Below are 13,401 nucleotides of genomic sequence, written 5' to 3' on the forward strand. Positions count from 1 at the left end.
AAAATGATGCAAAACACTACATTGATGTTTCTTAACAATTAATTTAATATACATTGTATCAACATCAGTTAAATAGAGTAAAAGCTAGAAAAAAACAGATCCAAGGTATTACACTTAAAATAGGCTGCTTTGTGCTAACATGTCTCATTGTAGTGACTCGGAATAGCCCCCAACCCCACCCCACCCCACCCACCTACAAACAAAATACAGATCTTATTTTTTTTACTCTTGTGTGCTCAATGATACAATCGTAAGAGATATGCATCGACCTTTAGAAAAATACACAGACACACAGACACACACACACACACAGACACACACACTCTCTCTCTCTTCTCTGATGCCACAATTAAACTCACAGACATGTTTTAGCTCCAAACCTGAAAATCAATACAGCATCTTTGGAGAGAAAGGAAGAAAATGTTCTCAGTGTGTGTGCTGTGAGATGCTATAGAGAAAGCAATTGCAAAAAGCCACAGTAAAGAAAAACATTTGGTTGTCTAAAAATTGCTGTTGATGTACAGAGCGAACTTTAAAGCACTTGTAAATACCTCACATTTCAGACAATGAAACTCAGCTGGAGAAGCAGGGGGAATTTTCTACTGCATTGTTTTGGATAATTGGGAGATGAGCTGTGTGTGTGTGTGTGTGTGTGTGTGTGTGTTCGCTCTATCTAACAACTGATCCTTTAAGGCTGCTTCCCACTGCTTCTCATGAATCATACGCTGTTTATCATCCCACAGCAGCCACACACACACACACACACACACACACGCACTTACACACACGCACACATACAGTATAATCACTAAATTATACCCTGCTCTCCGCATACCTATTGGGCTTGCGACACGATGCTGAAAGGTGAGACAATAATGACTGTAATAAAGCCTCAAGGTTTTTCTAATTAAGAGAATCCAAGCCTTAAATGGCATGGGCGGGAGCCAACAAAAAGAAATGTGAATGTAGTAGGCTGTGTTTGAATACGGCTAAAGCAGGAAGAACAGCAGAGCACCTCCCAGCCAGCTGTGCATATAACCTCAACGCTAAGAACTCTCTGAACTAGTGCAAACGGTTACAGCCCTTGGGTTCATCTCTTAGTCTTGAGAAAACCACACACACACACACACACACACACACACACACACACACACACACACACACACACACACACCTGCACTCACACACAAGCCCTCCTTGTGTGTACACCCCTCATAAAGCATAGAACGCAGCGAGTAAAAACGAGGAAATTGAGGCCACAGAGAAGCTCGTCTGATCAAACATTCAGCGTAGGTCGTGCTCCTTCTCGCCTTCCCTCTCTCTCTCTCTCTCTCTCTTCCTCCATCACATACACTCACACCTGCTACTGAGCTTTGCGTGCCCCCCAAGGATATCCATCTGAGGGCGGTAACCGCCCTGCTGCTGACAGAGACCCAGCATTGTCAGGTCAGACCTCTCCATTCTCCCAGCCTCCTCCCTCTCTGCTCATCCACAACACACAGACACAGAACAAGCTAGAAGGGAAGAGAGAGAGAGAGAAAGAGATAGAAAGAGAGTGCATTTGGATGAAACAGAGAGACTCAGTGGGAGATGGCAGAGGGTCAGAATCTAAGGGGGAGACTTTGAGAGGTGTGCGGCGCACATGTGAGGGTGAGGGTGAGGAGGGTGTGAGGCAGAGTGCAGCGTGCTACAGAGAGCTCTGAGTCCTGATGAAGGCCATCCTCTCGCTCTGGCAGTCGAATTCCTCGTTCTCCGACTCTGAGCCATCGGCCAGCTCCTCGTCCACCCACACAGTGGGAATACCCCTGTAGGACACCCTCGCCCCCCTGTCTCGCCCCCCCAACCCCAGACCGGCGCGAAGGCCCTCCCCCGCCGATGCCAGGGAGGGCAATTTAGTCCTCCGGCCACAGGGCGCACTAGAGGAGCGCGACTGCAGCAGCAGGAAGACGCCGGCGATGGTGGCCAGTATGAAGGCACAGCTGAGCACACCCACCAGAACGGGCAGGTGATTGGGCGGCTTGGGAGGGATCGGCACCACCTGCCCTCTCCCGACTCCTTCCTCCACCACCTCCCCCTCCTCTTCCACTAGAGGTGACGCCGGGCCGCTGGGGGACTTGCGCTGGATGGGGCTCTGGTTGAGGCAGGAGCCCAGGAGCAGGTGGCTGTGCGTGGGGCAGGAGAAGCAGTCGGAGGGGCCGGGGCCGGAGCAGGTAAGGCAGGACGGGTGGCAGGGCAGGCAGGCCTGCACCGACGACTGCTCCACCCAGCTTTCCAGCGACAGGTTGAGCTGCTGCAGGCCTGAGCTGAAGCCCGGTGGACACACCTTCACACAGCCCTGCAGGAAGAGCGAGAAGCCTGGGCTGCACTCTAAAGGAACACACACACACACACAGATATTAGCTCATGAAATGGTGTCATCTGAAATATTAAGTACAACAGCTCTACACTGTGTAGAGTGTCACAGACACACACAATCAAACAAACACACATGCAGACTTACGCTCGGACAGACACACACACACGCACATATATTAACTCATGATACGTCTCAGTGTCTTCTGAAATGAAGTAGAACAGCTTTGCACTGTGTAGAGTATCACACACACACACACACGCACACACACGCACACTTGAGCGCTGCGATTATTGAACAGACACGCTCCCATGCACATGTGCACACATGCCGCATGGTAATAAACACACTGAGCAGAAATGCAGTCAGACGTTGATTCGAACAAAAAAAATTGCACACCCAGAGATAAACAGCTGAACTGAAGCCTGATCAGGAAGTCTGAGACTGTGCTCTCCGCTGCTCGGGATACGTATATGGCTAATGCAATGCTCGCACCGCTGCCCTATCTCCGCCACGCTAACCCTGATCCATATTCATGCTCACGCTCACGCTCACGCTCATCCTCAGCGCAGTAAAGGAGGGGGCGGGAAGAGCAGATGATAAGAGCTGCGGTGTTGACTCAGATAATGATGACAAGGGGGACTACGAGGAAGTGGAGTACTTAAGTGTAGTTGTCATGGCGCAACCCACAGACCCGTCATGTGCTGACTGATGACGTTACGTGTACGTACTGTATATACACACATAAGCACACTTACACTTGCGTTTATATTGTTTATTTCTTAAGTTTAATAACTGACTGGCCCCTGCTGCGTTCTTATGTGTGTGGCTGACGGTCCCTCCGTAGGGGTGCGACTATCCGGTTCATTGCAATGAACAGGTGGTGAGGTATGGATAGAGTTGCTGTCGTAGAAGTTGTTCCTTTGTATGGAAAATAAGTATGGTGTTGTTGAGGTACTCTGAAAAGGAGGGTTTTCTAAGGCTGATCCGTCTGGAGGGCTGCTTGTCTCCACAGCAGGTTTTTGGTTTCAAGCGAGCAAAATACCGGTAGCCACGCCGTGAGAAGTGAATCACACGCCATTGCATTCAGACAAACCCCACAGGAATACTGTGGGTTGGAAGCACCAGCCAGTATTTAATTAAAAAAAAAAGATTCAAATACCCCCAAAAAAACCTAAACAAACAAAACTGAACAGAACCGAAAGCTTTGAAACTGTGTGGGCTTTCTGTGTGTGCGTCAAGACTGATGAGAAACACTGGAGAACGCCATCCTTTGGTGGGAAAGAAAGTATGCCTCATCTCTCTGGGGGGTCCATCAGGTGCCAAACCATTTGAGTTACATTTGTTTTGTTTTCTTAAACACACACACACACACACACGTCTCTGTCCTTTTGAGAGCATCTTAGGTGTAACGAGCTAGGAGAGTAGCTGGGTATGTAACATGACTACTACAGTATACACTATACGCTCTCAAAGAGCAAAGCCCTTAAAAGCCAGGAAGTTCTTCAAGGAAGCAGGAGTGTCTGAATGATTCTGAAGGGGAAGAGTGTGGAGGTGAATCTGTGTGTGTTTGAGACTCTAATACTGAAACAAGCGTGTGTGTGTGTGTGTGTGTGTGTGTGTGTCTCACCGATGCAGATCTGCTGCGGGTCGAAGGTCTTGCAGCTGTTGTTGGACGGGCGACTGAGCTCAGACACGGCCGGGTCAGCAGCACTAGAACCACTACCATACAGAACCAGGGTGAGCTGAGACAGCATACCTGAGAATGAGAGAGAGAAGGAGAGAGAGAGATAGATAGTGAAAGAGAGAGAGAGGAGAGAGAGAGAGAGAGAGAGAGAGAGAGAGAAGGAGAGAGAGAGAGAAGGAGAGAAAGAGGGAGAGAGAGAGAGGGTGAGTTAGAGAGGTAGTGAGATGGGGGGAGTGAGAGTCCATGAAAGATACAGACAGAGAATGAAAGAGAGAGAGAGGGAGGGACAGTTTTTGCTTTGTCGTTGTGTATTGTGTGTAGATTGATGAGAAAAAATAATGCACTGAATTCATTTTAAGTCTGAAATATAAAAAAATGCGGAAAACTAGAAAGGGTCTGAAAACTTTCCGAATGCATTGTGCACTCTGAGCCGTCTCTCTCAGTCCAGCGGGAGGGGGCTGGATAGTTACCATAGTTACTGAGTCCTGAGGCATCCTGGATCTCCATGGTCCACTCCCCACGGGGGTCCTCGTCCCAGCAGTGTGTAGTCATGAAAGCCCAGTCCTTAAAGCCCTCAGAGGACGTGTCCTGGGGCCTGCACCACACACACACACACACACACACACAGAGCAGAGAGAGGGCGTGAGTTTGTGTGTGTGTGTGTGTGTGTGTGTGTGTATAGTATTTGGGCGACAGGAAAATGATGAATGCTCCCAAGGGTTTGCTGAAGTCCGTAGTGTGTGGAGTGAGTTTATGTGTGTATGTGTGTTACTCTGAAGGGCAGTAACGTAGGGAATGCTTTCTGAGAGCTGAAGAGATGCGTAGTGTGTGTGTGTGTGTGTGTTTGTGTGTGTTTGTGTGTTACAATGTGTGTGTGGTGTAAATGTTTAGACAAAGTGACAGCAGTATCAATTCTGTGCATGGGCAATTGCGAGAATGTGTGTATGTGTCTGGAATTTGGAAGTAAAGAGATGATTGGCCGTGCGTGTGTGTGTGTGTGTGTAGACTCTTGTGTGGGAATCAGTAGCATATCTTAAACCCAGCAGGCTAATCAGATGTGTGTCTGCGTGTGTGTTTCTCCTTAGGGCTCTTTGTGTACACAGTCCTAACGATAGTGTGTGTGTGACTGAAAGAACAAGTTTGCCACCTTCGCTTACAGCCTCAGGGAAAATGTGACAATTTGGGAGTTTGAGAGTGTCTTTATGTTCATTGGTATACAGGTATTTTATATGTGCCTAGACTGAGTGTGTGTGTGTGTGTGTGTGTGTGTGTGTGTGTGTGTGTGTGTGTGTGTGTGTGTGTGTGTGTGTGTGTGTGTGTATGTGTATGTGTTTTTCTTCCAGTGTGTCCGTATGTGTGTGTGAGTGTGAATTTCCTGTGTATTTGTATGTTTTTGCTTGTGGGTATGTTTGTGTACATATGTGTGTGTGTGTATGAGTGTGTATTTTGTTTGTTTGTGTTGTGTTGCGGTGTGTGTGTGTGTGTGTGTGTGTGTGTGTGTCTGCTACCTGGGATGCAGCAGTGTGGAGCGGGTCCCCAGTGGGCTGATGAGATGGATGGCCAGGTTGCCTCTGTGCTTGTAGGAGAGAGTGAGGCGTGCCTGAACGTGCTCCAGGGAGCTCACAAACTCAGCCTGCCCTGAGCATGCGTCCACACTCTTACTGAACACCAGCGGCGCCTGGAACTCCCTGCACAGGCGCGCGCGCACACACACACACACACACACACACACACACACACACACACACACACACACACACACACACACACACACGCGCGCACACACACACACACGCACACACGCACACACACACACACGCACAGACACACACACACACACACACACACACACACATGACACAGATGCACATGACACAGATGCACATGACACAGATGCACATGACACATGCACAGTAGAGTTAGTATACAAGCGTCAGTGGCAATAGTCACACTGGATATCAGAGCAGGTCAACATATGTTGAGTTTCACGCTAGAGCTGTGACACTGGGGTGTGTTATTATAATAGCTGATATCAGCATAAACATGTAGGGCGGCTGATGCTACTAAACCGCATGCTGTGTGTATGTGTATGAGAGAGTGAGACTGTGTGTGTGAGCGAGAGAGAGACAAAGGGTGGGGGTTTGTTTGTGTTTGCATGTACATGTATATGTGTGTGTGTGTGTGTGTGTGTGTGTGTGTGTGTGTTACCTGGACTCAGACAGCAGGTGAATGGTGCACTGGTGCTGGGGTCCAATGCTGGTCCAGTTCTGAGCCAGAGCCACAATGGCACTGGCATCCAGCAGCCCGTAGCCATACGAATGGCTCACTACACACACACCACACACACACCCCACACACACACACACACACACACACACACCACACACACAAACACACAAAGACACATACATACAAACACACACACACAGAAGGAGAGAGAGAAACACAAAATATGATGATGCCTAGGACTCAAATGTAAATAACAGATGAACTAATAATCCTAATCGGAGCACACGGGGGACTTAGAACCAACCCGCACATAGAACCATTCAGCCAATGAGGTTGCTGTCCTACCTCTGCGGCCGACCCCATTGGTCCTCCAGTCATTGGCGATGAGGTGGGCGGGTTGTGAGGTGTGCACCACCAGGTGCTGCATGTCCCTCCAAGTCAGGTTCATACTGGAGACAACACACACACACACACACACACACACACACACACACACACACACACACACACACACACACACACACACACACACACACACACACACACACACACACACACACACACACACACACACACACATTTAGTGACCACACTCCAAGACAGTTAATGCAGCATCGCTACCTTTTTAATGTGGACAAAGCCTGTCATTAGTTCTGAGTTGTGTTATTAATAACTTTCTTTTTAATTAGGTTTTTCAGCCAGAACACATAATTAACACTAAGCTAGAAATACAGACCTGACTGCAAAACTGTAGACAATATGACAAATAAGTAAAAGAGAAACTGGAGGGCTGACAGCATAATTAACTCTTGTGTGTTAGTGAGAGACTGACGCTTGGCTATGAGGCTGACTCATGTTTGCTGTCTGAGCCTTGTCCACTGGATTACCTTTTTTTAGTCCAGCAAGATCAACGGTTTTTAAAAAGCACGTCCGATGCCGTCAATCAACTGCCACTTCCTCCACTAGCCTTAAGCTCCAGCTTCTGAAAATCTGTTGGACTATAAACCATGTCTCTGTACTTTGGTGTACAGCCCAACTTTTGAGGTTTGGTTACTCCTCTACTGACCATGGTTAGAATTTTAATTGTTGGAGATTTTAACATTCATGTTTGGTGCCCCAGTGGGCCTTGTTACTAATATTATAATATAAAATGTACTGTATTGAAGACATTTATAATGACTCAATATTGTATTATTAGTAATATTTCATACCAAAATGTTCCAAATGTATTGACATTTTTTTGTGATCAATAAATTGCCATAAAGGCCTGATGTATCAACTACGATAAAAAAAAAATGATATATGTAAATTATATGTAAATTGGATGTGTCAGTCTTTACATGGTTAATATAAAGTATAAAATAAGTATATAACTATATGTTATTCTGTGTTTATTTATTTTTCAATATGGTGTTCATTTTTTTAGTTTCACTTCATTCTTGCTCATTCTTTCACCTTATGTGGCTTTATGTGTTGTTGCTTTTTTATTCTTGTTTATTTTTTATTGTCAATTGATTCCCTTTGATTGGAGAGCACTTTGGTCCAACTCCTGCTGTTGTTAAATGTGTGATATAAATGAATGTGACTTCACTTGTGACTGTTGCTAAGTAACACTGTGCCACAATAGCCACCTGCTACAACAAAACAAGATCAAACAGTGCTGCTCACAACATTTCTGTCTGGCAAAAACGTGTTGTGGTTTCTTCACTGTTAAGTTAGCGCTCTCAAAGTTAACGCAGTCGAGCAGCTTTTTCTCCCTCCTAGTCTGAGCAACAGGGGCTTCCAGTGCTGCATGATAACGATCTGATTGCAGTCTGATAATGGCTGCCCTCAGACTAACACTGCCCCTCCTACTCTGTGAGCCTCTGCACTTCAGCCGAGCTGAATGAGACATATGTCAAACAGAGACAGAAACAGAGAGAGGAAGGGAGAGAGAGAGAGAGGGAGGGAGGGAGGGAGAGAGAGAGGGAGTTAGGGAGGGAAAGAGTGATGAAGATAGAGTGTGTGTGTGTGTGTGTGTGAGAGCGAGTCAGGTAACGCCCCCTTGTCATCATGGCATCAAATATAATGCATCAAGTTTAACAGCTTCCCCTGGGACTTAGAATATTTCCAGGGCAATTCCTTTTTTCTCTTCAGAATGTCACTCAAATTCAAATGTGCATGTTAATGGGTGTTAAATGTTTTGTTTTACAGACTATTCATTTTAAGGCAGAAACGTGTTTGCACAGAGTGTCCTGCGGTAGGGGTAATATATTAAAATTCATGCCTGGCGCCTAGACGCTTCACGTGTGCTCGTCTTCAGATGCACAGCAAACACTTTTACGGTTCACTAATGCATTCTGCATTCTGCATTCTGCATTCTTGACTAATTAATCATTTGCTTCCCCGGTCCCTGGTTAAATATTCATCAAGTGAACTAAAATAAATGACAGAAAGGGGACAGGCCAATCTAATACCTGGCTAAAAACACCATCTCTCTTTCACACACACACACACATACACACACACACACACACATTCCACAAACCCTTTGGCAAACATCACTGAACATTCTCAAACACAAATGCTACACATAACCTACCGCATCACGCAACCAAAGGCCACCTGAACCTCACTCACACACACAGACAGACAAACACTCTCTCAGTCACGCACACACGTATACAGACAATGGCACGTGCGCATGCACACGCGCGCACACACACACACACACACACGCACGCACGCATGCACGTACGCACACAGACACACACACACAAACAGGTGGGGAGTCAGTCTCTCACTCCATCACAGTGCTGCGGTAGGTAAGTCACCTTCAGTGAGCAGAGCAGAGCTCCTTCGCAAAGACCTGCGTCTGATTTACTTGCCAACAACACACAGGGGACATCTGTGGACCAAATTCCTCACAGCACACAGCACCATGTGTGTGTGTGTGTTTGTGTATGTGTATGTGTGTGTGTGAGAGAGAGAGAGAGACAGTGAGGCTGAGAAAGTGGGTAGGGGTACTGAGGTGGAAAGAGATCGCTAAGAGAAAGAGCAGGGTAGTAAATGAGAGAGAGAGAGAGAGAGAGAGAGAAAAGGAGAGAGAGGGAAGGTTTTTCGTTCTGCTCATCTGAGCAGAGTTCCGCTGGCAAAGATAATCAAACCATGAATCACTGGAGCTTACTGCTCCGCAAAACTCTGGACAGAAATAGAAACGCCACATTTAACACCCCCCACTTTTCCCAACAGACACACACACACACACACACACACACACACACACACACACACACACACACACACACACACACACACACACACACACACAGACAGACAGACAGACAGACAGACACACACACACGTACATGCACGTGCCGGCAAACAGCACTCTCTCCTTGACTGTGACTTTCTGCCTGTTTGCTCTTTGACTTTGGAACATTTTTCTTTACTGACATTGTTTTTTTTCTCATTTTGTTCAAAATTGTATATCCCGACACAAACAACACTATCTATCTCTCCTTTCCCCGACTAGAGAAGGCTCCTTTGAACTCACACCCTAATGAGGTTGTCTCCTTGTCTTGAATTCTTACCAAGGCAGCTCTGCACACAGTAGGCTTTCAAGGTAGTCTGTAATTCTCACATTCCTTCACCTACATCCATCATTTTATCCTCCAATAAAGGACAGTGAGTTGTGTCTGCACACCAAAGCACACAAACTTGTTATCTCTATAGATCTCCCTGTCCCTTTCTCTATCATACGTCCTTTATCTCAGCCTCTGTCTCTCTCTCTCTGTCCCTTTCCCTATCATGTCCTTTAGCTCAGTCTCTGTCTGTCCCTTTCTCCATCATATGTCCTTTAGCTCAGTCTCTGTCTGTCCCTTTCTCCATCATATGTCCTTTATCTCAGCCTCTGTCTCTCTCTCTGTCTGCCTGCCTTTCTCTATCATATGTCCTTTATCTCAGCCTCTCTCTCTCTCTCTCTCCCCCTCTCTCCTTCTTTCCCTCTCTCTCTCTCTCTCTCTCTCTCTCTCTCTCTCTCTCTCTCCCTCTCTCTCTCTCTCCCTCTCCCTCTCTCCCTCTCTCCCTCCCTGCGCAGAGCTGTTGGGTTGTTTGGCAGGAGGGCAGGGCTAATGAGTTGAGGTGGGGCGGCTGTCTCGGGATGATCTCCGTGTCCCCCAACATTAAAGCCTCATTAAGGGAGCCCAGCGCTCGCGCCGTGCTCCACCGTCACCCAGACGCCTGGGCTCTGCACAGCCTCCCTCTCCTGTTCCCCTTCTCTCTCTCTCTCTCTTCTCTCTCTCTCGCTTTCTCTCCCTTATATGTCATTGTCCTTATATGGCTCTCTCCCTCTCACATATTCTTCTTTGTCTCTCTCTTTTTCTCGCCCTCTCTCTCCTATGTCCTTTATTCCTCTCTCTTCTCTATTCTTCATCTCTCTCCCTTGCTCTCATATGTACTATACCCCCCCCCCCCCCCCCCCATCTCTGGCACCCCCCCCCCCCCCCCCCATCTATGGCACACCACCCACCCCCCCCCCCCCTCTGGCTCTACCTCCTCTCTATTCTTTGTTTTTCTCTCTCTCTCTGCTCACTCTCCAGTCCCGCCTCTGTTCTGTCCCTGATCTTTTTCTCTCTCTGTTTCATTTCGTTCATCTTCCCTTCCCTTCACGCTCCCGCTCTTTTGTGTCTCCACCGTGGAGGGGAAGGGACGAGCCCATGCAGAGCACCACGAGCAGTGCCATTTACTAATGACTAGTAAAGATGCTGGATAGTCATGGTGTGTATGTGTGTGTGTGTGTGTGTGTGCATGTGTGCATGTGTGTGTGTGTGTGCGCATGTTAGGTTCTACGTGTAGTGTGTGCTAATGTGATGGTTTGGTGTGTGTGTCTGTGTGTGTGTGTGTGTGTGTAGTGAGAGCAAATATGTTTTCCGACAGACTGTGTGTATGTGTATGATCTTCATACATTTATGCATGTGTGTGTGAGTGTGTGTGTGTGTGTGTGTGTGAGTGTGTGTGTGTGTGGGTGTGTGAGTGTGTGAGTGTGTGAGTGTGTGGGTGTGTGTGACTCACTTGGCCTCCAGAGCGAGTGCGATGACTCCAGCAGCCAGCGGAGCAGAGGCTGAGGTGCCTGTGTGGGAGTCAGTACACTTCTGATGCAAATCTGTCGTCACCTGCAACGCACACACACACACACACACACACACACACACACACACACACACACACACACAAGAGGAAGGGTCAGTTGAGAGAGAGAAAGGTTTGAGCACATAAACGCACACACGCACACACACATACACACACACACTCACACACACACACACATACACAGGAGGAGTGGTCAGATGAGGGCTAGAGAGAGTTAGAGCAGTGCTTAGTGTGTGTGGGTGGAAGAGCAGAGAAAAGGGTGGAGGAAGGACGGTGTATCAGTGAGTGTGTGTGTGTGTGTGTGTGTGTGTGTGTGTGTGTGTGTATGCATATGTGTGGGGGTTAACAAATGTCAGAGACTGGGTATGTATATATGTGTGTATGCATGTTTACTATAAAACGTGCTTAAGACAGTGTGAATGTGTCTGTCTGGTGTCTGTCTGTCTGTCTGTCTGTCTGTGTATGTGTGTCTGTCCACTCTTTGTGCATGTATGTGTGTGTCAGTCTGAGTTATTGTGTGTGTGTGTGTGTTTACGCATGTGTATCTGAGTTTGTGTGTGTGAGTGTGTGTGTGTAACTGAGTTAGTGTGTGTGTGTGATTGTGCATGTGTGTGTGTGTATCTGAGTTTGTGTGTCTGTGAGTGTGTGTTTATCTGAGTTAGTGTGTGTGTGTGTTTGTGCATATGTGTGTGTATCTGAGTTAGTGTGTGTGTTTGTGTGTGTGTGTGTGTGTGCGAGAGTGGCAGAGCCCAGGGCCTTCCAGCTGTCCCATCATGCTGTTTGACTGACAGCTGGCAGTCCAGGTCTCTAAGGTCCTGATTAATATCAGCAGCAGAGGAAGCTCATACATATCTTCCTGCCTATATCCCTTAGGACTGACGCACTTACCCTCACCTCACACACACACACACACACACGCACAGGGCATATGCACACACACGCGCGCAGGCACACACGCATGCACACACGTGGACACACACACACACACACACACACACACACAGATATGGGATTCTGGGGCACCTAGCTGATGAAATAACCAGCCCAGAGCAATGGAATCAGCCATCTGACATTCATATAGAGGATCGATGTTAAAATAGATGGAACACACACAGACGTGCACACACACACACACACACACACACACACACACTAGGGGTTAGTGGATGAGAATGAGAAGATGGACTCCCCAAACACACACAGTTATGCGTACACACAACACACACACTGTAATAGTACGGGTAAGTGTACGTGAGCAGGGGGAGATGATAGCGGGGTGAATAAAAGACACACATTTATTTTATTGGGAACATTACGGGGTGTCAGAGGGAGACGGAGTGTCCGGTGTGAATCGGCTCGTAAATCTGCGTGACCTCTCAGACACACCGCCATTGCCATCACTCACTCTGACACAGCAGCCATCCACAGGAGATGAGCTCATCCAAACGGCCGCTAGCACACAGTTGTTACCCCCAGTACACACACAGGGCCACGTTCTCACACTCTCTCTCTCTCTCTCTCTCTCTCTCTCTCTCTCTCTCTCTCTCTCTCTCTCTTTCTCTCTCTCTCTCTCTCTCTCTCTCTCTCTCTCTCTCTCTCTCTCTCTCTCTCTCTCTCTCTCTCTCTCTCTCTCTCTCTCTCTCTCTCTCTCTGCTGGGCGTCTGTAGAGACCTTCTGAAGGTTATCTTAAAGCGACTTTCTCTCTGTGTGACCCTGCTGTTCTGGCACCCTGCAGCTGAGGTTAATGTAGGGAAATAAACAGCCACACACAGACACGCACTGCATCCCTAGTGTGTGTGTGTGTGTGTGTGTGTGTGTGTGTGTGTGTGTGTGTGTGTGTGTGTGTGTGTGTGTGTGTGTGTTTACCACAGGGAATGTGACTCATTATCTGTTTCTTGTCTTCTCTCTAGCTGTTGGGTATAATGACTAGGATGGACAAATAGGCTAGGATATCACGAGGCACGTGTGTGTGTGTGTGTGTTTGGTTGTGTGTGTGTGAGAG

General features: G+C 47.6%; 1 protein-coding gene across 2 annotated transcripts in view; it reads right to left on the minus strand.

Moving 5' to 3' along the window:
* Positions 1-25: 25 nt before the first annotated feature.
* The window catches only part of furinb (furin (paired basic amino acid cleaving enzyme) b), a 78,279-nt gene continuing 64,903 nt past the window's right edge, over positions 26-13,401 (minus strand). For both annotated transcript variants that reach the window (XM_031565150.2, XM_031565151.2), the window contains exons 10-16: positions 11,322-11,422; positions 6,615-6,718; positions 6,249-6,366; positions 5,549-5,728; positions 4,511-4,635; positions 3,984-4,112; positions 26-2,367 (exon numbers count right to left, since the gene is read on the minus strand). In XM_031565150.2, the coding sequence (XP_031421010.1) occupies positions 1,688-2,367; positions 3,984-4,112; positions 4,511-4,635; positions 5,549-5,728; positions 6,249-6,366; positions 6,615-6,718; positions 11,322-11,422 (1,437 nt within the window). In that variant the 3' untranslated portion in view covers positions 26-1,687. The remainder of the gene's footprint in view (positions 2,368-3,983; positions 4,113-4,510; positions 4,636-5,548; positions 5,729-6,248; positions 6,367-6,614; positions 6,719-11,321; positions 11,423-13,401) is intronic.

The sequence above is a fragment of the Clupea harengus genome, chromosome 3 (genome assembly GCF_900700415.2).
Source record: "Clupea harengus chromosome 3, Ch_v2.0.2, whole genome shotgun sequence".
NCBI lineage: Eukaryota > Metazoa > Chordata > Actinopteri > Clupeiformes > Clupeidae > Clupea > Clupea harengus.